This window comes from Lissotriton vulgaris, chromosome 1_1 (genome assembly GCF_964263255.1).
Source record: "Lissotriton vulgaris chromosome 1_1, aLisVul1.2, whole genome shotgun sequence".
NCBI classification, from domain to species: Eukaryota; Metazoa; Chordata; class Amphibia; order Caudata; family Salamandridae; genus Lissotriton; species Lissotriton vulgaris.
The window spans coordinates 1,307,407,393-1,307,429,569 of NC_141685.1; the positions used below are offsets into that span (position 1 = coordinate 1,307,407,393).

Below are 22,177 nucleotides of genomic sequence, written 5' to 3' on the forward strand. Positions count from 1 at the left end.
TACACAGCATACGTAAAAAGCTGTGCTGCACTCAGAAATATATTTAGTATATCAAGAACTAAGTGAGCTGCAACAGTCTTTGTAGTTTACTCATTCTAATGCTGCTTTTAGTGATTCCTGACTCGCATGAAAAGACTGCGTTCCTAAAATTAAAAATTGCACATAACAAGAGACATGCAGTACATATATCACTGCAGCTGTGTTTGTGTGGGAAGGGCTTTGCCTGCACCCGATCCTCCTTTTACTAGGGTCGTGATATTAGATTTTCTCCCTAAAAAGACCACTGTGTGGTGATATACCACTTTCTCTATGCTGCCTCTTGTGGGTCTTGGCATGTTTTAAGGCCTTTACTGGATAACAGAACTTTTCTGTTAATTCTGATGCCTGAGGGAATTAGAGGACTCCATTTATATAGTTATTTATAAAGTTTTATATAGCGCAAACATGACCCACGGAGGTATCAGAGCACTATGCAATTGTTGAACATTAGATTGTGAGGTAGTATATATAGGTTCGGTATTCGCCATTCAGTACAAAATAAATAGATAAGAGTATATGGGTAGCATAGGGGGATATTTTGCTAGATAGTCACCGTACTAATGTCTATCACTGGATCCCCGTTTTCTCATCTCTAACTAGATTATGGGATCTCTTCTCTATATACATGATGGGTAGTAGGGCATGGATCTGTCAACCTGCAGGCACAGAAGCAGTGCTTATGGATGCATAGAGCTGTCAGAAGCGGCTGGAACCCTCCCCCTCATTTCTCCCTTCAGTAATATGCCGGTCGACCCGGATCCAACAGCAACTACTGTACTTTCAGCACTGATCTGCAGCATCACTGTCAACAGAGTCTTTAACTCTGTGACAGGCTGCCTGTGGCTGGTGCAATCTGGTGCCTGCTGCAGGCTGGGCACGTAGGCACCTCTCGCCAAATGGGGTGGACTGCTCAGCTCGGGTTAATGGTTTTTATTAGGGTTGAGGCTGCTATACTAGTCTTGAAATAATAACATGCAGCCTGGCTGTGACCTATGTGTGCCTCAGCCTCACTCTGCAGTGTAATTTCTAATATTTATATTACTTGCGAGAAAGTGTCACTCATAATCGTTGAATTGTCACTTATAATTACATTGAAATTATGAAAATGTCACACATGGCAATCTGAAACCGTGGCAGCTATGTGCCCATGCTCCTGCATAAGGCTGATGATGGAACATCGGTCTCCCCAGTTGTAATCTAGCTCCTCCTGCTTTAAAAGCTGCATAGTCCCCAAGGCAGACTCAGCCTTCTGGAACAGGCACCTTCCCCCACTCTCTGACTTCCGCCCACCTCTCCGCTTCCTGCCCCTGACAGGAAACATCCTTTACAATGCGGTGTTTACACCGCGCAACCTTTATGACGCAGCCATTACAACGCAAGTCGTTACTACGAATTGCGCTGGAGGGCGCCCTTGCTTAAGGAATGGTTTGATTTTCTATTCCAACACTTTCCCTACTGTTACGTGGGCTGGAGTTGGAATAGAAAATTAAATTAATCCACAATCCAGCGCCCTCCAACGCAAGTCGTTGTAAGAACTTGCGTTGTAATGGCTGCGTCGTAAACTACCACGATCAAAATGACGTACATCCCATTTGACATCACTATAAAAGTGACAAAAGGCAGTATTTTCTTTTCTAGATGGAGCAGCATATACCGTAATAATATTTGGAAATAAATAATACAGTGGCTCCCAACCTGCTCCTCCCGAAACCTATTTTTTCCATAAATTAAGCACTGGGGTGGAGCCATTGGTTGAAGTGGGTGGAGCCAAGGGAAGTGGGGGTGGTCTCCTAGAAATGTTTGAGCACCTGCACTTCATATTTTACAAATTAAGCACTGCAGGGCAGTGACCTGGTGAGTCGAGTCCCTGAGTAGAGAGGTGAATAGACTTAGGAAGGGCGAAGAGTAGGGATAGAATGTAGTCCCCTTTCTATGCCCACAGCGTGCATACGGCGGGTCCCGGTCACGTGGGAGGCAGCGTTGAGGACGGCACCGTGCGGATATATGCCGCTGCAGTTTTGTTAGTGAAAGACCTGACCTGTATGGCGACTTGTTGAAGTAGAATTAAGAACTGCCGACACTCGAACGTTTGGTGAGTGCTGCAGCGCGTTGAGATGAGGGAAACTGGGTACAGATATAGCGCAGGTGTGGAATTAATCTAGCTGGTTTCCACACTAACGCGACTTTTTCCTTTTTTAATTTACAGAGGCCATAGGATTTTTTACGACCTCGAGATTTGCCCTTAAGAGTAGCAGAGCGGACATATATAAAGTAGGACACCTGGGTGTGGGGTGTATTTGTGCGCAGTAGGTGTTTTGTTATATTAGTTACTGTAAGGTTCTTCGGATGTGCCCCACTAACATGCGCCATCATTATTACAATCTTTTAGAAACAGTTGGCGTTTTTGTACATTTCGGGCGGCTTTGCCGCCGTGGAATTGAAGTAAGTAGTTTGGTTTAGTATTGCTGTGTCAGTAGTTATTGCCTGAAGCTGGATACACGTTGTGGTCACTGGCCTTGCGCACCATCTTTTCTTTGGAGCACTGAACTCTGCACGTAACCCCCTTGATGGTTTTCCATAATGTGGACTTAGAGCATGTATGTTGTCGTATCCGATTCACACCACTCCTTGAGAGTTGGCGGTACTATTGGTTAGCCATGGTGTTTTCCTTCGCCTCTTCTTTTTTGAGATGTGTACTTGGGTTAACTCCTGGCCGGTAGAAGCACGTGTTGAACAGTTTTAGTAGGATGGTGACGGCCACGGAGCGGGACGTGTTGGCACACAGAGTGTCTGATCATCTGCCTGCGAGTTAATGTATTGTATTATATGTATTTTTAGGTTCCCCTTCGTTTGTCGCCTTGTCCTGAAGAGGCCTGATTTGTTGGAAGGCCGAAACGCGACCGCGTCAGCACTTTCCAATTGGAGGAGTCTTTTTGTTTTCAATTAATTTGTGAAAGATACACCACTGGACACATGTGAAGATTTAAGTTCCATGAGGTGTTTTGCTTGGAACCGTTGTGCCCGACTACCTCCTAGTGTACCACCTAGATTTAATAGGAGGACACTCTCGTAGTACTGTATAGGGTGAAAGATAGGAAGTACTTAACAAAGATAAATATATAAAATATATCCCCCCTTTTTTTGTTATATGTTCTCCTGTATAAAGTGTATATGTTGTCTCACTGTGTATATTTGTTGTATATAGGTATGTACATAGGTATGTGAATTTGCGGTGCATAGTGCATATATTTGCTTTGAGAGGATTTTTGCTTTTGTTTTGTGATATATATATAAAAGAAATGAGATAAGTATATTTTGACTGGATTACAATAAATAGGAAATGTGTAATCCTATCCTCCTGTGGGTGTGATGATATTTGAAAACATTTGAAGAATTGTACAGTGGACTTCTGCCACAAGACCAATAGGAGAATTTACTGTCATCTATTGTGAAAATTTGTATATATTTGTTCTTCCTTTTGCCATTTTTCCCTTCCCATCCACATACGAACATGCATCTGTGTCAAGCCTCTCAAGTAGAGAGACAACACGGGCAGCAAAAACACCTGGACTGTTCCTGTAGCCCATGGGCAAACAAAGAAATTGGTGTTGTTTGCCGCCACAGGTAAAACTGGTCCACTCACTACTAAAAGGGTACAAGGTATGGGCAAAGAAGCCATTGGAAATGTCAAGTATGGTTTTTAACCTTTTTACGCACAAGACTATCCATTAGAGCAGAGCTGTGAGTATTCTGCACCGCACACGTACAACAATGTGAGTTTAAGTGGCGGTAATCCAATACCAAACGGTACGAGCCATCGGGCTTGGTCGCAGTAAAAAGTGGGTTATTCATCGGAGACATAGACGTTTCAATTACACCTTGATATTCCAATTGTTCAAGGATTTTGGCCACAGAGGATTTCGCCTCACGCTGCATAAGGGTATTGGGGTTGTGGTTGTGGCATGGACCGTAAAGGGATCTGCTGAGGGGATAATTTGTCCCATCCACAATTAGTACGGTACAACGCAGGCGCAAGCGCCTTAGCCCAATCTTCTGCAAACTGCAGCGCCTGCTCCTTCAGCACAGTGTGAGCGAAAGCGAGGAGGGTTACCTCCTTCCCTTGTGGAGCGGCTAAAACAAACGGTGGGGGCCAGTCGACCTCCGCCAATAAAATGGCATAGGTAGTCATTAGATTTTCCCAAAAGACCCCTTTTATGGTACGTTCTATATCACCTTCAATCACTAGGACTATTTCATAAAGCCTGTCAGGGGGAGCCACTCTGGTGTCTGCTGTCTCAACAACAACGAAGGTGTCAGTCGCTGTCACCTTCAGTAGTGGACGCAGCGCCTCTCGAATGATGGTAATCTCTGCCGCACTGTCCAGCAGGGTCAGAGCCCATGTCAGAATCCGAAGTTGCGTTCTCACTATCTGTGGCATATCTCGCTGTTACAGCAGCAACTTTCTTCTTTGGAAACTGGGGTCTTTGGCATGGTGTCTCGTCCTGCTTGCCTTTTCCGTCAGCCTTACGAGGCTACTCGCGGCTCTGTTCGGCACCTTCACCTCTGCTGCCGCCTCCTCCACCGGTGGATGTAACCAATTTTTCCTGCAAAGAGCGAGGAGAACGTTGTTCAGGAACCTGAAACCTATCAGGCAACTTAATAGTACTGCGGTTGCGCAAATCATGTTTATGCTCAACAGGGGCAGGTGTAGGTGAAGCGGGACGCGAACCCTGTTTCTGCTGCTGCTGTTTCCCCTGTTTTTTGTTCTTACTCCAATTTTGTTTCTGAACTTTCGGGCGGTCATCCTTATCAGATGACCCTTGCTGAGCTTGCTGCTGCTTTTCTTTCTTCGCGAAAGGCTTAACACCTAAACTATTACGGCCCACGTTCTTATAAGCCTCCATAATAATTTTCGGCAACTGACGCGGTTTGTCGGCGTTGGGCACCTTGCGCAGAGCATTAGAAACCTGAAAACTTACAGCATCCCCCTTGACATTAGCAAGGACGAGATCACATACCATATCAAATGCTCCCACGAGGCGCATTCCCAACTCCACTGCTGCCTCTGGTCTGTGCTCATCCTGAACAAGCTTGATCACAGTGGGCAAAACAGTCATTGACGGGGTGCCAAAGCACCGCGTGTAGACTGCTGCAAAAATGACCCCCCAAGATGTGCATTCAGTTACGTCAGGCACTAAGTCTTTCTGCAATTTCACGGTGAGAATCCTGTGCTTCTTGACAGGACTCGTATTTGTGAACACTGCTACTTGTTGGTCAAATTTCTCGGCAAGTCAAAAAGGCATTTCTTCCTTATCTTGGGGACGCTTGCCCATGACCGCATTAACCATGACGGGACTAAGATTGAGTCCGCCACCGCCAACTGGATGCGCTGCACCAGTCGGGGCCCCACCCGGGAGGTTGCGAGTAATGTAGTGAACCAGACCCCTAATAACTGCCACTGAAGAGGCATACAGGGGTCGGAGTTATTGGGCCGTCAAAGAACCCGCCAGAGGATGCGGAGTGTAAGCAGCCAACACAGGCCAAGTAGCGCCTGGAATGGACAACGGTCCTTCTCTGACCGCTGTAGTAATGTGTGGGAGGGTGCCATTAAACCAAACGGCATGCTGCCAAACAGAAATCACAATTTCTACTGTCCGATATGGAGCGTACACCGCAGGAGCATCAGCGGGGGTATACGAGTGATAAACATCAGAAACAGCATTCACTGCGGGAAATGTGACCCATGTGTAATATAACTCAAACGGGTATGCCACGTCAGCAGAGACTACAAATACCAGCGCCTGGCCCTCAAGAGAAACGAGGTATTCCTGCAAATTATTACGCACAGCTACACGACTGTGAGCCGGGATATCAACCGCAGCCATATCGAAACAGCAATAGAGAAGCACTAGACAATACTAGCATGCACAACTGGGTTGTAATTCAAAAAGGAACCTTTGATAATTAGCAAGCTTGTAACAACCTACGTAAATATAGGTAGTTTTTTTATCCGTTACTACCCTCAACCGGAAACAATAGTGAGGGGGTCGTAGACTGATATAAGCACTACTCAAGTGTCTCAAAATAAGACCACACTTGTTGGCGCTGCCATGTAACAGGGATTCTGCGGAAACACAGAACTGTGCAGAGAGACTTAGGACCTCAGTGAATTAGGGTGTGCCAAAACTCACCTTAGTACCCAAAATCCCCTACCAGACTAGCAATCAGTGTCACATTAGCTCCTATAGCAAAGAAACCAATGATTAGACAACCTAGAACATGCGACCTAGAACCATCTCAGGAATGGTGGGAAGTGAGAACACTCTTTTGTCATACGCTCATACCAGTCCACAACAGGAGTATAATAGAGACAAAGGAAGGTTAAAATGTTTCTTTTAACGACTAGTCTCAAGCGCAGTATTTTAATCAACATCAGCATGCATATGGATAATAATAATACGGACGGCATGGTTCCAATTCCATAAAATACAAAATGAGGAATCATGTTACAATGATAGTGCAAATAGGTAATTAAAACGCCTATTTATAACACCCTCCCTATCTAGGAACTATGTATTATAAAACTATGAAAGGTCTCTGGAGTTATCTTAGGGGACCCCATTTACCTGTCCGCTCAGTAAGTGTAAATTACATCAGGATCGGTTAGTCTCTCTGCATGCCTGGAATCTTCTAAGTGTGTGCAATTCTGGCAAGTGTGCTATTTTAAAGGCGCCAGAATCCTACTCTGCTTGCAGCTGCCAGATTGTTGTGTCTGGAATGTGTTACACGGACAAGCCAATAAACAGGCTTGCGTTATGATAACCTTGGCGGCTTAGCACTCACTGTACAGACTGCGGATACCATGTATGTCTAGAGATGTCAAAAAACAACCATTTTCCCATGTATAGACCTTAATCCAAGCTAAGTCAGCAAAAACAGATAAGCAGTGTCCTGTGCAAAAGCAGCAAAAGGGAAAATAGTGTTTAAACTTCGAATAAGCCGCGCTAACTTAACATACACACAAAAGAGGCCCATAAACCATACGACAGTTCAAATCAAAATATACTAGATTTCTGGGTGGTAGGGCAAAGTGGTAGGAGGTGGGCGGGGCCGCCAGGGGGGGGGGCTCCATGTGTTTTGCAGGGGGTCCCCTCAAGTTTCGTTACTCCACTGTACATACTATATACAACATGAAAAACTAAAAGAAAAATTAAGAAAGAACTATTATCTCCACATTCCTTAATCACCTTCATTCTGCACAAATTAAGGCCGCTTTATCTCCCTTAGACAACAATCAACAGCCATAAAAGAGAATACAAAATCCCTCCTTACAACGCATCCGCCCATGTCACTTTTGGCGGGCTGTGGCTGGCATTTTTCTTAGCACATTTTTAAATTCGGAGTCCGGTTCGTGCTGACTGGATTTTTCTGCACACTCTGCAGCTGGGGCTGTTCTTCTAAGTGAAAGGATTGCAAGTGCAGTGGTAGACCCAGGTGGAGCAGTGCTCATGTCTGACACTGTCTTGCAGTGCGTGAGGGCGGTGGGTAATGATTTATAATTATTTAAAACATTTTTTAGTCACCTTTGTGATTAGAAGGTTCTTGGGTGGCTGGTCCATCTTGAGCCAGATCCGTTGCATTTAACTTGATGTATCATTGCCTTTCCTGGTCCTTACTAATATGGCTAGAGAACAAGGAAAAGGAAACATGTTTCATCCACAACATCATCCTCAGACGAGGAGGGGTTCGATCCCGGTGAAGAACCCTTCATGTTAGCAAAGGATCTGCACATGGTTTTCTGCCTCATATGTCCAGAGATGACATTCAGGAGATGATTGAGGCTGCTGCGTCCAGAGCCTTGGAACTGCAGACATCTCTTTTTACAGGAAGGAGCTCATTTCGTTTAACAGTGGGAACACTAAATATTGACCTTCACAGGGTCATGGAGGAACTATAGAGATGAGGAAGGATTTATGTCTAGATCCTTTCAGGGGTTGTTTACTCTGTATTTGAGGCCTTCTTTGCATTTTTGGGTGTGGAATTTGCCTTTAGTCTTGGGTGCTTTAACTGGCCCTCCTTTTGAGCCTTTGGAGCTCATAGACTTTACGTTTCTTCAATTAAGGCTTGGTTTTTGCTGGTGATTACATCTACCAGCTGAATGGGAGAGCTAAGAGCAGTATCTTGTTGCCATCCTCTTCGCAAACATTTCCAGGATTGGGTAGTCCTGATCCCTGTTCCTTCCTTTAAGCTGATGGTAGACACTGCATTTCATTTCACTCTCAGCATGAGATAGTTCTTCCAGAGTTTAGTCCCTCTGCTTAGTCCCTCTGCTTCATCTAAGAAGGAACAACAATTCTATTGTTTGGATGTTGAGAGGGCTGTTCTGGATTACATCGAAAGGGTGGAATGGAACCTTTCTGGAAGAGCGAGTCCCTGTTTGTGAATTTAGGGCACTTAATGCTGGGAGGAAAAAGCAGGTACTCCCACTATGAGTCAATGGAGAAGGTAATTAATTTCTTTGGTATATGGCTCTTTGGTAGAGGTTCCTCCTGAGGGGATTCAAGGGAGGTCTACATGGAGCATGCTGACCTCAATGGCTGAATTGCAGGGGGATCCGATCGTGGACATTTGTATGGCAGCTACATGGCTACTCCCTCAACGTTTGTATGACATTATGGAATTGTTTGATGTAATTGAAGATGTTTAGGTCATAAGGTGCTTACCTCAATGAAGCATGAGAGCAGTTCTCTTTTTCTATTTTTTGGAATAAGGTATTTCTGTCAATTTGTGCTGGATGAAGGCAAGGAAGAGATGTGGAGGTAATTCTTCATTTACTTAGCGGTAATTGCATTACTCCTAGTCCTACCTCTCTTGCCTTCATTCAGAATCCCTCCCACCCTTCCAGTGAGAAACAGCTGAGTTACACTGGCAGCTCAGCTTCTTTACAAACAGGAAGAGGCAGTGTAGGGAGGGTTTTTTAGTCTGTTCAATTGCTGCTGATTGGTGTCTAACAGAGGTAAGTGTGCTTCCGTTTGTGCTGAATAAAGGTGAGGGAGTACGACTAAAAGTAATGCAACTACTGGTAAGAAATTGAACCATTTCCATGGTCAGAGAGATATCCTTCTACATCTGAGTAAGCTGCAGTTCCAATCTTACCTCCTTTTTAAAAAAAGTAGCATTTTAATGGTATTTTATTAAAAGTACATTTCCAATATAATGCAGTAGTTGTATGACAATACAGTTTGTATACAGAGCAAGGGTCTGAAGAATCAATAATGAGCAGGACAACACTGTGGAATTCTGCAATCGATATAGGTAGGTCGCCTACGTGTGAATAACAAAGAACATCTCAATGATACTAACAGTGAAGATGCTGACAGATATTTAAAAAATACATTGGATTGAGGGCCACTGAAGAAACAACGATGCCAACATAAATGCAGTTCTGAACCGTCACATGACTGGGCGGAATACAAAGAAAACTAAAGCAATGGGTGCACTCGTTCATAGTGATTGGATAGTGCAACTAAAGTGTCTCAAAGCCGGCAGGGGTTAGCAGGGGGGAGTGGGGTAGATGCCAATCAGAGCGGCAGGAAGGGGAGGAGAAGGATACTGTCTATACATGTGTTTAAGGGGTAGGCTGAGTGGCTAAGTTCTCTCATGGACCTTCTCAAGGAGGGTGTCCCACGTCTCTGAAACTTACCTCCATGTGCCTCTTCCAATGAATAACTCCTGTGACACCGTCCACATGTTCTACGTTACCTAGGGAAAGAAAAAACACATATAATGAGTCCCACATTCATTAGCAGATTCAGAGCAGTCACAGCAAGCCATTGCTGACTCGGTGCAGAGAGCAGTAGGATGCAGAAGAAAAAGACTGGATGTCATAAGGCCACACATAATAGCTGAAAGAACTAGAAGAGAATTGACTACAACTGTGAGTGCCATTAGTAACAGATGAAAGGTGTTCTCCTTTAAGATTTCAGTTATTCAACAACTCATTCGAAGCCTTCTGGTCTCCGCTCACCAATTATTTATCCTCATCTGCATTACGTAATAAGGACAGCTCCTTCGTTTATCAACCACCACGAGTTTCTTAGTATGTATTTAGAAACCAATGTAATTACTGTATTGTAGTAGTTTCAAATATGTTATGAGATAAGGATATTACCCTATTTTCTTTTTCTCCCTTTTCTTTCTTCTCCTTTTCCTTCTTTCTTTTTCCTTTTCCCTCTCTTCTTCTTTTTCTATTTCTTTCCTCCTTTTCTTTCTTTCTGCCAATCTCTAGTCCCCCCACCCTTCTGAAAAATATAAAACGCTACTTTGTTTCTAGGTATAATTTCTGATTATGGCTTTTTTTGTTATGGGTTATTTAGTTTATTGGTAGATATTTTGTGTTTTTCATTATACATTCAGTTAGCTGTTTCTTTGCCACTTTCCTTATAAGTATTGTTGTATTTTGTACCTTTGTTTTTTATTTGCTTCAATAAAGCTCTTTAAACTAAAAAAAGAAAAAGATTTCAATTATTGTTTTTGATATTTACAAATAGTAGAATGTTTGTCTGAGAGACCTCAGAACACATTTTGTGAATTTACGTCTTTAAGAAAGCATGCATATTGGAAGGAAGGTTTTCTCTGCTTTCTTTTAAAGCAAAGCATCTAGAATTACATTTTCGCACAACAAAGTGCATTTAACTTAAAAGACCATTTTAAAATGTTGCCAAAAGAATGCCAAACCACTGTGTAGTGTCTTTCTAACCTTCATCGAATGGATTTTTGGCCATGCTGCTGTAAGGATTGTAGATTGCACACTGCTCCAGAAAACCCAGTAGTCAGGCGGTTACAATATCCTCTCAGTTAGCAAAATTCCTTGAACACATCATATCTATTTTCGGCATATATTTCATTACCTCTTTGGTATCACATCACATTTTTAGGCATCAGCCATCATATTAATTTTTTTTGCTGCGGCTGGAGGTTTTTTGTGTACAAGTGGGCCCCTCTCTTTACGTTTCCTTTTCAGCAACTGTGCTGGCTCATTTTGATACATGTACCTCTTTTGGTGGAAAGTGATCTTGTAAGGAGACGCACACAGGGGCATATTATCAAGGGGGTTTATCCCCGCTTTTTTGGCTTTAAAAGCCAAGAAAGCGGAGATAAAATGATCTCCCTATTACCTAGCTGTCGCTAACACCAGTTAGCGACAGCTAGTAGGAGATAGCGAGCATCTTGGGCCCCACTTTGCATGTCAGTGATATTTATCACTAATGACATGCAAAGTGGGCGTGCCAAGATGTTAGCGACTGGAAACAGTCGCTAACATCGCTATCTCCTATTACCAACTTTTGGAGATATTTGCGCTAAGCGCGAATATCTCCAAAAGCTAACACCTGCCCTGAGCAGTTCTTAGCGATGTTATCCAATGGGAGGTGGATAACATGGCTAAGAGCATTAGCTCGGTAATGCATGAATATCGCTGACTTTTCAGCCATATTCATGCATTGCGGCCGATTTTTCTCGCATTTGCGATAAACCTTGGTAATACCAAGGTTTATCTGCGATAAAAATCGCCGCAGCTCAGCGGTAAATTTTTGTCTCTAACCAAGCAATAGCGATAATTATCGCTATTGCTTGGTAATATGCCCCACAATCTTTCTGGTCTGCCTTCCAGATACGCACATTTTCTGTGAAGGAAGGGTAGGCACATGTATTTTCCCATCTTCACACACAAGTCCTTTCTAATTGAGAAATAAGGGTGAAAGAGGAGAAAACAATTGGTGCTCGCGACCCCATTTTGATAGCTGACCATCATCGTATAGGGTGCTGTTCGTCATTCTGAGTAAGAAGTCAGTAGTTTAAAGAAACAAGAGCGACCCAAATGTCCATGTGAACATGAGTATCAAATTTAGAATTGTAACAGGCGTGGAACTTATTTAGAAGAACAATATGATATAACACGTAGAACTTATTTAGAAGAACAATATGTTACAACACATAGAACTTATTTAGGAGAACAATATGATTCAACACGGTAATCCTTTATTGAGTTAATCAATAATGGAGAATACTTAGGGGCATATCATCAAGGCGGCGCAATAGAAATATTGCCGCTTTAGCGTCCGTTTTCGGGCAAAAAACGGCGAGAATTTTATTGCATGATCAACAAGGTCACGCTATCGGGTGAATCCATGCCTCAGCGCCTGTTTACTTGACGCCCAGCATCTCCACGCTAATGAGATACATAGTAGGTGTTCCTCACCAAAATAACATGAGAAATGTCGCAAACAGACATTTCTCCTATCAGCAAGCTGCTCACTGACTTGGGTAGCGATAAGAAAAGTAGCGCTAACCGCGCTTATCGCTCCTTTCCTTATGCCTGCTTTCTTTTTGACTTCGCAATGATAGCCTATGTGAGGTGGATTGTGCGGATGAATCCACCCTGCCTATCATCAACGGATTGCCTAACGATGTGCGATTATCGCTGGATTTCCAGCGATAATCGCACATTTTGCAAATATAGCTGGATTATATATTGCATTGGAGATAAGCGTTGCTGATAGCACGCTATCTCGCCGATATAATCCAGCGCTAAGTGCGCTTAGCGATAATTATCGCTGGCTGTTGCTGATATGCCCCTTAGTTTGACAACAAATTTCTGTTGTGAGTGAATCTGAGCATGAAATTAATAAATGTGTCAACCAGTATATTATTCAATTCAGCTGAATTGAATTTATTTTCTAAAGTCAATTAGAAATATATACAACAGATAAGTCACACACTGTCAAGTGAATAGTGAGAGAGAGTTTTCCAACAGAACCCCAAGAGAGAAGGACCATAATCAAACAAACTAAAGGAAGCAACAATGTGTAAATAAAACGGTTAAGTAGTCTCCAATATTGATTAGCGGATTACAGGATTACCCTGTTGTATCTCATTGTTCTTCTAAATGAGTTCCATGTGAACACCTGTTACAAGTAAAAGAAACAGAGTAAGCAGTCAGAGATTGATGTAAATATGCTGGTAAAACAGGAGTTAGGAAATTGTACAGTATACGTATTTATGTGACACTGCAACACTAACCCAGCTTCCAGTAAGAGGAAGCTTAACCCAGAAATGTTGTATAGTGTGAGGAAATGCAGAGTGCTGCAACCAACAGGAAGGCTAAAATAGCTTGATCAAAGCTGGGACCACCAGTAAGGATAAAGAGTAAGCAGTGTTGCTCAAAGCAAGGGAAGAGAAGATAAACACTACCAAGTGTCCAGGGAGAAGCCAGATGTGAACACAAGGCTTAAACGAGCAGCTAAGAGCAACAAGCACAGTTGCTCAGTGAAGTGAAGCAATCGTAATGATAATTTATGTGGACTCACAGTAAAAGTAACATGATCAACCAAGGCACAATAATACCAATTAAGCAAGAAGGAGCTGAAAGTGTCCCACTTAGATATAAAGTCCATCTTGTATGCTATAAAATCTATCTCTGGTATGGTCTGATCCGAATAGCCTATACTGCAATAGAATTTTGCCTGTGCAAACTAGGTTATGTTGGAAGTATGACCAGACTTTTAAAAACAATTCAAGAACATTGCAGAAATATCTATAAATCCAATACCAATCAGCTAATGATTGACCACTGCATAGATAACCACGAACAACATACAGAGTTTAGCCTCCACACCATAGAAAGAGTATAGAAACAATACAAAGGTGATTAAGAACTGAAATGATGTCAACAAGAAAGCTATTGGATCATCACACTGAGCACAGTAGCACACCATCTCAACATAGACCCAGACAAGTAACACTGTTTACCATGAACTATGAACAGTCTTTAGAAATCCTAATAATGGCTTTAATCTAGAGACTTTCACAAATAAAAACACAAACAGCCAAAGGAAAAAAAAACTATATACAGACTCACTGTCCCATAAGCCATGCAAGAGGCTTCTGTACAGACTGGATCTTTGCAAGATCCTGACCCAGAGATAATAATTGCTCAACTTGATTGTCTGACTCCCCTGTACCTTCAGTACAGACATCTACAAATCCATTCTGATTACCTGTGTTTCATGAGCAGAGTACCCTGACACTCTGACAAAATACACCAGTTTGCAGAGTCGTCAGCTTGCTGCTCAGAGGACTGAGCTTGCTGCTTGGAGGATGGAACAGCTGATCCCCGTAGCCACCAGAGGGCAGTTTTTTTTAGCCAGCCAACCCTGGGGGAACATAGCTGCCGGAATAGTAAATCTGCTCCTCCTCGTCTCCTGCCTTCTGACAACTGACACCTAGTCCTCACTCCGGCCCTCCAAGTCAGCGTGAGCACGAGTAGTGCAAGCAGCAACGAGAGGCGCCTGTAGCTGCGTCCGCGGTTGCAGGCAGGCTTCTGTAGGAGGTTTGCCTGGTATATTGTGTACACTTATTTAAGTGAGGTACCTTGCACTAATCCAGACAACCCTTATGTTGATTTTAGTGTCCTTTGATAACCATAGAAACCTTTCAAAGTGGTAGCTGTGGAGAGCAGCCTTCAGTCTTATCTTGAAGGAGTGTTAAGCAGCTTGTTGTACCCGTTTAACCTGTACTGTAAGTTAAATGAAAAGGAACCACACAGAGTTTATATAAAAATGCATCTAGTTATTGCACAACACTCACTAACACATTGGTATATCTCCTACCCGGAGATATCAATACAATACACAAGAATACTTAAAATGCAATCAGGTATGTAGCACAAAATACAGTGGTCTCCAGGGGGAGACCGAACTCTATACTAAAAAATGGAATGCAAACTACAAGGGGTAATGGGACTTGGACCAAAAGACCCAGAGGAGCCGGGGTCAGAAGGAAACGCCCAATGTAAGTACCCAGGAACCCCACGAAGGCTGTGTGCAGATTGGAAACACAGCCGCGTGCCCAATGGAAGTCAAGGGAGAAGTCGCAGTTGCAGTTTTGCAGAAGAAGGACCTTTCCCAAAGGGCCCTGAATAATTCCCTTGTAGAATAGAAGGTGGAAGAGCCACCCCACCCGTGGATGCCCTGGGAACCAGATTACCTACACCAGGGAAGCCAGGTGCATAGGGGTGAAGAGACTTCAGAAATCTCAAGAGACAACAATAGCAGACCTATAAAAAAAATGCCTCTGGAGAAGATGGTGAAGAGGTCCAGTGGAATCCAAGTGTGGATTCTGGAAGTGAAGAACCTGCAAGCAGAGGGGACAGAGTCTATGCCACCCTGAAGTGACCCGGAGGCATAAAGACACAATGTCAACCGATGTTGGGAGATTTTGGAGAGTCGACGATGACCTTGTCAGAGCAGCTGTGAGGACTAGGAGATGCTGAGGAAGACCAGGAGGCATGCGTTATCTGTCCCATGTCGGATATCAGTGAGTAGGTGGTTGGTATTCGGCAGGAGCACCAACAAGCCTTGATAGCCACAACTGGTGTAGAAGGCGAAGAAGGAGCAACGTTGGGACCAGCAAGCTCCAAGGGACTCACCATCATCCGGAGAGTCAGAGCAGGCCCTGAGCAAGCAGAAGAGCCTACTGAAGCAGTAGAAGGCCCTCAAGAGGACTCACAGGTCACAGGCCAAAGTCACAGGATTCGCAAGAGAACCTCGAGCAGCTCACCAAAGATTTAGGCCCATGGTGCAGAGGATGCAGTGAGGATGCTGATCTTGGAGGGAAGAGATGCTGGAGGCTGGAATTCTTCTAGCCCGAAGATCCCTCGAGTGCTGAGCCAACAAGCCTTGGCAACAGCAAGGTGATGCAACGCACAAGGGTTTGGTCCCAACAGTTCAGACGAGGAATACTGGCCTCAAATTTGCACAGAGGACAGGTCAGGCCTCAAGGGAGTTGTAGAACCAACACCTGTGTTGCTGAGTCTCAGGAATTCCGTAGGATGAAATGAGCAGCAGACCGGTCAACTTCCTTGTACTCCAAGAGAGATGTCTTCAGGTGTCCTTGATGCCTACACGTCTGTTGAAGAATCTAGCTGAAGCACAGACAATGATGAAGAAGAAGACTTGAAGAACAGTGAGACCAGAACCATCATGAGTCTTCCTTGGTGCAGTCTCGGTTCCAGTCGAATACAAGTGTCCGGACGGTCGAAGAGCAACATAGTTTCAGGCTTGAGTCTTGTCCCATGACGAATCTAATAGACCCACCCATAGGTAAGACTTAAGTACCCTAAGGAAAGGGTTGGAACAATTCAGGGGTCCCTCCCAGAGATGGGGCTGGACAGAGGGGTGGATACTTCTATGTCCTTTGTCCAGTTTCGTGCCAGAGCGGGAGCCAAGGGTTCCCTGAACTGGCTCAAACTGGAGAAGGCTTTGAGGGTGCCAAATGTGCCCTTCAAAGCAGTCTGATGGCGCTGGCAAGTGCCCCCACACCAGCCCAATACACTAAGTCCTGTACGGAAGGTGGTCACACCTTCCTGAGACAGGAAACCTATTGCTCTACTTTTCCGAGCTCGAGCTTGGCTCAGCAACAGGAGGTCAGAATTGTGTCTGTGGTCAGCAGCAGCATTAACTTGCTTGCATACCCTGAAAGGCTGTTACCCGGATTACAAGGGGTTACCCAAGGGATCCCCACAGTACATGGTATCATACTTACAACACTGGAATCAGTGTTGGGGTATGATTCCCACATGTTTGATGCCTAACATGACCTGGTTTTGGTGTAGTCACTATATAGTTAGACATCTCGTAATGACTGATGTTCACTATATGTCTAAAAATGGCTGACCGCACGCACTTGCAAAGCCAGCAGACTCTGGGGTTGGTAGAGGTGAGCTGCTCACGCAGGGGCACCCTCACACAGATGTATGTCATTACATCACGTGGTTTTACCACACACATCTTTACAACAAAGTTTTTACCACGCATACCAAAAGCACGCTTTTACCTTAGCATACATTTAAAAAACACTTGCAACGCAAACGAGTAGCATGCACACTGTCACCACGCATTTCATTATTACAGTTAATTAATAATATTTTATGATCAGATGTGCTAACCAGTACCGGAGTTTCACTGACAGAGAAACACTGCCACCTACTGGACTGTGAATTTTCAAAACAGTTGAGTTGCAAAAATAACAGCAATGACTAAAATTAATTAAATGTCTAAGAATATCTTTTTGTGAACATTCTTTTCGTCTGAACAAGGGGCACATTGTTTAGTGTTTAAGTCAACGGCAGGTTAATAACTTAATTTGCTCAACAAATCTGAAGTGTATGCTGTTTTTTTTATTTTGATGTTATCTGTATTTTTTTCCCACTTGCCCCTAATGCTTTCTAAGTGAAGGGGGGCAGTAAGCCGTTGAAGCACAGTAGAGAGATAGAGTTTAATTGCCTGGAACAGTGCTCTTGAAGTTAGCGTGTCACACATGAATCTCTCCCTTGCCACCCAAACACCCTTACACACCCCAAAGCCCTAAACCGTCCTTTGCCACCCAAATATCCTTACCCACCTTTAAACCACAAAAAAACTCCCATATACCCTAATCCATCCCTAAGCCCTAAAAACTCCATTGACACCCATATACCCTTATCCATCCCTAAGCCCTAAACTCCCTTGCCACCCAAATACCCTTGCCCACCCCTAAGCCATAAAAACTCCCTTGCCACCCATCCATATACCCTTACCCACCCCATAACCCTCAAAACTCTACCTTGATGCATACCAGTTTTTGCATACATTTGTTGTAAATATACTGTTTATTCTGTTTATTATATCTTATGCATTCCGTCCATTTTTATAGTGGAACACTGCCACCTAATGTTCAAAATGTGTGGTAAAGTCTTGCGATGTAAAGACTAGCGAGGAAACAGTGTAATTGATGTATAAAATGCATGGTGAATGTACTCTGAAGCAAAAACTTCGGAGCAAAGGCCGTTCCCCCTCACACTTATAACCAAGCACCCTGCCCTCAGGACTGAAGAGCCTGCCATAGGGATGGCTTATAGGTTTTAAGTGTAGTGACCTCCAATATAAGGAATTTATATCTGTTGTGAGAGGTGCAAGTACCAGCGCGCACAGATTGCAATGTCAGGCCTGTTGTCACAGTTTAAGTGCACTCCCATGGGTGGCACAATACATGCTGCAGCCCATGGGAGACCCCTAGTGTACCTATGCCCTGTGTACCTAAGTACCATATACTAGGGACTTACAAGGGTACGTGTAACCGTAAAACCCAGAGGAGATCTGGGTGAGGGAACGAGAGGCACAGGGTACTAGGAGCCGGCAGCCTCCAACATATAATGTTCAGCACAAATGGGGCCGCTCCCAGTTAGGTGTCCGAGGGACTACAGTTTTGAAATTTGTGAGTGCAGGCATCTCACAAAAAGTGAAGGACTGGTCTTTGGTCCCCGAATTGGTTCACAGCGACCAAAATGGATTTGTGCCCAAGTGTAGCAAATTACTGAATTTGTGAAGATTTTTAAGGGTGGTGTTGGATAGTGTGCAGACATGGCCCAGAGCCGGATGCCTTGTGTTGGACCTGGAAAAGGCCTTTTATTGTTTAGAATGGAGCTATCTAGCCTGCAGTGCTGTTGCGATATGAGCTGGACCTGGGATTTCTCCAGATGGTTGACCTATTATACAAAAATCCCACAGTCTGGGTATGGTTGGGGCCATACATTTCTGATGCCATACCAATATGCAGAGGTACCAGGCAGGGGTGCCCGCTATCACCCCTCCTTTTCGCGTTGATAATAGAACTAAAAGTGTTGTTGTACGCAGACGACCTCCTGGTCTATGTGAGAGACGTAAAAAATATACCAGTCCAGCTGGCACACACACTATGTGACTTTGCCGCCATCTCGGGACTCTGCGTAAACGCTAGCAAGTCCTTTATTTATGCATTCGGGGAAGGAATCCAAGACCCGGGTTATACTCTAAATAGCACAAGGGTGCAATGGAGGGCTTACACCTTCCGTTACCTGGGAATCCAGATATACCGTCAACCGACAGACCTAATCAACGGAAACCTGGGAACGGCCTTGACAGCCATTAGGTCACAGATGCACCTTTGGAAAACGCTCCCACTAACGGTCACTGGCAGGATAGCACTATCCAAGATGGTGATCCTTCCCCGTCTCCTGTATTACTTTGCTGATCTGCCTATATATGTTCCGGCGTCCATCTTTGCCACACGCACTAAACTACTCAGGTACTTCCTTTGGGGAACCACCACGACACAGGATGGCACTAACAAAGTTGTACCTGCCTCCTGACCAGGGGGGTCTTGCTGCGCCTTGTTTTGAGTACTACTATTTAGCTGCACAATTGCAGTGGATAACCCGCTGGCTTGCAGATAGAGGTCATGAAGACACTGTTACTGGGCAAAGACAAGCCATACAACATTACACTATACAATAATAGGCCATCCCATACTATACCACACAGGCCACCATGCTATATGAAAGGTTATGCCATACCATACCTAGGCTATCGTGTTTTAGGTTTAAACTTATAATAACTGCTAAAACCCCAATAGGAAAAGAGGCCTCAACAGTAACACATATAAGCCACTGATAAACACCTGCAAACTCACAAACTAAAATGCCATTTAAAGAAAGGAAAGTGAGAAAGAAAGTGTAATTTGTATTTATTTGGTTTCTTCTTCCATTTGTTTCTTCCAGTTATGTGTGCTTGGATTATAGGTCTCCCCCTGCGTCTGGCCCGACCACTCGCTGATCGAGTCCTCTATCTCTGTAAAGGGCCTGGTTAGGCTTCCTCCTCTGGAGGGCGGGGTCGCTCGGAAATGGAATGCTCTTGATTCCTCTGCCTTCCTTTCTTTTCTTGCGGAGACCCAGCCCTTATCCAGCAACACTCCAGGTATCAACGCATTGGACGCCAATATCGCTCACTGGCTCACGACGGCTAGCGACCAATTCGCTCCCCTGTCCCGGTTCCCTTGCTCCCGCCATAGCAAATCTCACAAATGGTTCAACTCAGCTTTGAAATTACAACACCTTGAGCTGCGCCAATTGGAGGCGTAATTATCTCAGTACCGACAGGGAGGCGTACGTGCTCGCACGTAAAGAATATAAAAAAGCTATCATTACAACTAAGTCTGCTTTTGTCTCCGAGAGAATACTAACAGCTCCTAATAAATCTAAAGAGATATTTAAAGTCCTCGGCGAATTAACATCGGACGCCAGGACACTCCCGAAACTGGCCCCCTCTGCAGAGTCATGTAATGCCTTACACACCTTCTTTATCGATAAGATCTTGGCAATCAAAAACTCCATCCCACATTCCCCTCTCTCAGCTACAGTTGCAGCCTCCCCTATTAATACCTCCACCCTGACTTGTTTCCCTATACTTGACTCCGACTCCCTAGCCAAGCTGGCTATGCGAGTGAAATCCGGCTCCCCCAAGGACTGCTGCCCTCCTTCAGTGCTCCGTGACATCTGCCACATTTTACCACATTGCATTTTACCCTTACTCAACGCCTCCCTCAGCTCCGGCACAGTCCCCAGGTCGTTTAAGGAGGCCGTACTGGTGCCTTTGTTAAAAAAACCTGGCACGGACCCAGCGGTCCTTGCCAATTATCGGCCCATCTCCCTCTTTCCTTACCTGTCTAAAATCTTGGAGGCACACGTTACTGCCTACCTCTCGCAATTCATCGAGGAGACCAACTTCCTGGAAATAAACCAGGCCGGCTTTAGACCAGCCCATTCCACCGAGGCTGTGATTCTTGCCGTGTTGGACAACCTCAGAGGCAATGCCGACAGAGGACTTTCCCAGGCACTGGTCCTACTGGATCTGTCGGCGGCATTCAACACGGTGGATCATAACATCCTACTCCACCGTGTCGAGTCAGCCGGAGTCCGTGGGCCTGCCTTGTCCTGGGTCAAGTCTTTCTTAGATGGAATATCTCAAGCAGTCAGCTTGGGCCCTTTCAGCGCAATCAGCACTCCTTCGCTCTGCGGTGTCCCCCAAGGTTCATCTTTGTCCCCCCTCCTTTTTAATTTGTATCTTCAACCTCTTATTCACTCCCTGGGCAGGTGGGACGTCACCGTGTTCAATTACGCTGACGACCTACAAATTATTTTTTCCCCTGACGCCATCACCAACTTTCAGGCGGTCATGACACACATCCAGCATTGGATGAATCAAAATCAATTAAAGCTCAACCCTGGGAAAACTGAGCTCCTCCTTCCTGGGAGGAGCGCCTCCCACGGGGGCCCCCAGTATTGGCCAACTGAGCTTGGTCCACCGCCTCTTCCTGCTGGCTGTGTAAAGAGTCTCGGGTCATTATTGACTCTGAGCTCACTCTAAAGGCCCAGGTGAGCGCCGTAACATCTTCCTGCATGTTCCAGCTACACAGGATATGGAAAGTCGCCCACCTCTTGACTCCTGAAGCCTTGTTACAAGTCCTAATAGCACTGGTGATGTCCCGGTTGGACTTCTCTAATTCCCTGTACCATGGCCTTCCCAAATCCCTGCTGTCTAGGCTACAGATCGTCCAAAACCAGGCCGCCAGACTGGCATTCAAAATTCCAAGATGGCAGTCGGCCAAACCTTTACTACATCAATTACACTGGCTACCAGTCAGCGAAAGAATAGCCTTCAAGGTTTGCTGCCTGGTCTTTAAAGCCTTGACTGGCCCCTCCCCCGCTTTCATGAAGTCCTTGATCACTCCCTACTGTCCCCCCCGCACTTTGAGGTCTACTCACCTTCAGCTTCTGGTCACCCCCCGTTTCAAATTCACCAAACTAGGTGGCCGCAGCTTCACTCACCTGGCTCCCAAGTTGTGGAATTCTCTTCCACTCTCACTTAAGACCTCGTGTTCTCTCTTATCATTTAGGAAATCCTTAAAAATTTTCTCTTTTCACACCCCCGCTAAGTCCCTCTTGCACAGCCTCAGTGTCCAATCAGCGCCAGGAAACTCATGGTGGCTGTGCGCTCAATAAATTCCCTTTAACATTAACATTAACATTAACATTAACATTAACATTAACATGATTTAGAAGCCTGTTTCAGGTCTGATAGAATTATTTTATACACTGTTGAGAATCTGTTAATATTAAAATCAAATTTAGTCTTTTGGCATTGTTTAATTATTTCCCTAATTCGTGAAATGGCTGGCTCATTTGCATTTTGGGCAACATGTACAATCATATTTACCCAAAGACACA

The 22,177-nt window shown here is 44.6% G+C and overlaps 1 protein-coding gene across 1 annotated transcript in view; it reads right to left on the reverse strand.

Annotated features, from left to right (window-relative positions):
* SOAT2 (sterol O-acyltransferase 2) overlaps positions 1–22,177 on the reverse strand; it is a 461,869-nt gene that overhangs the window by 437,881 nt on the left and 1,811 nt on the right. Inside the window, exon 2 of the mRNA XM_086965618.1 lies at positions 9,743–9,801. Within this exon, the coding sequence (XP_086821744.1) occupies positions 9,743–9,801 (59 nt within the window). The remainder of the gene's footprint in view (positions 1–9,742; positions 9,802–22,177) is intronic.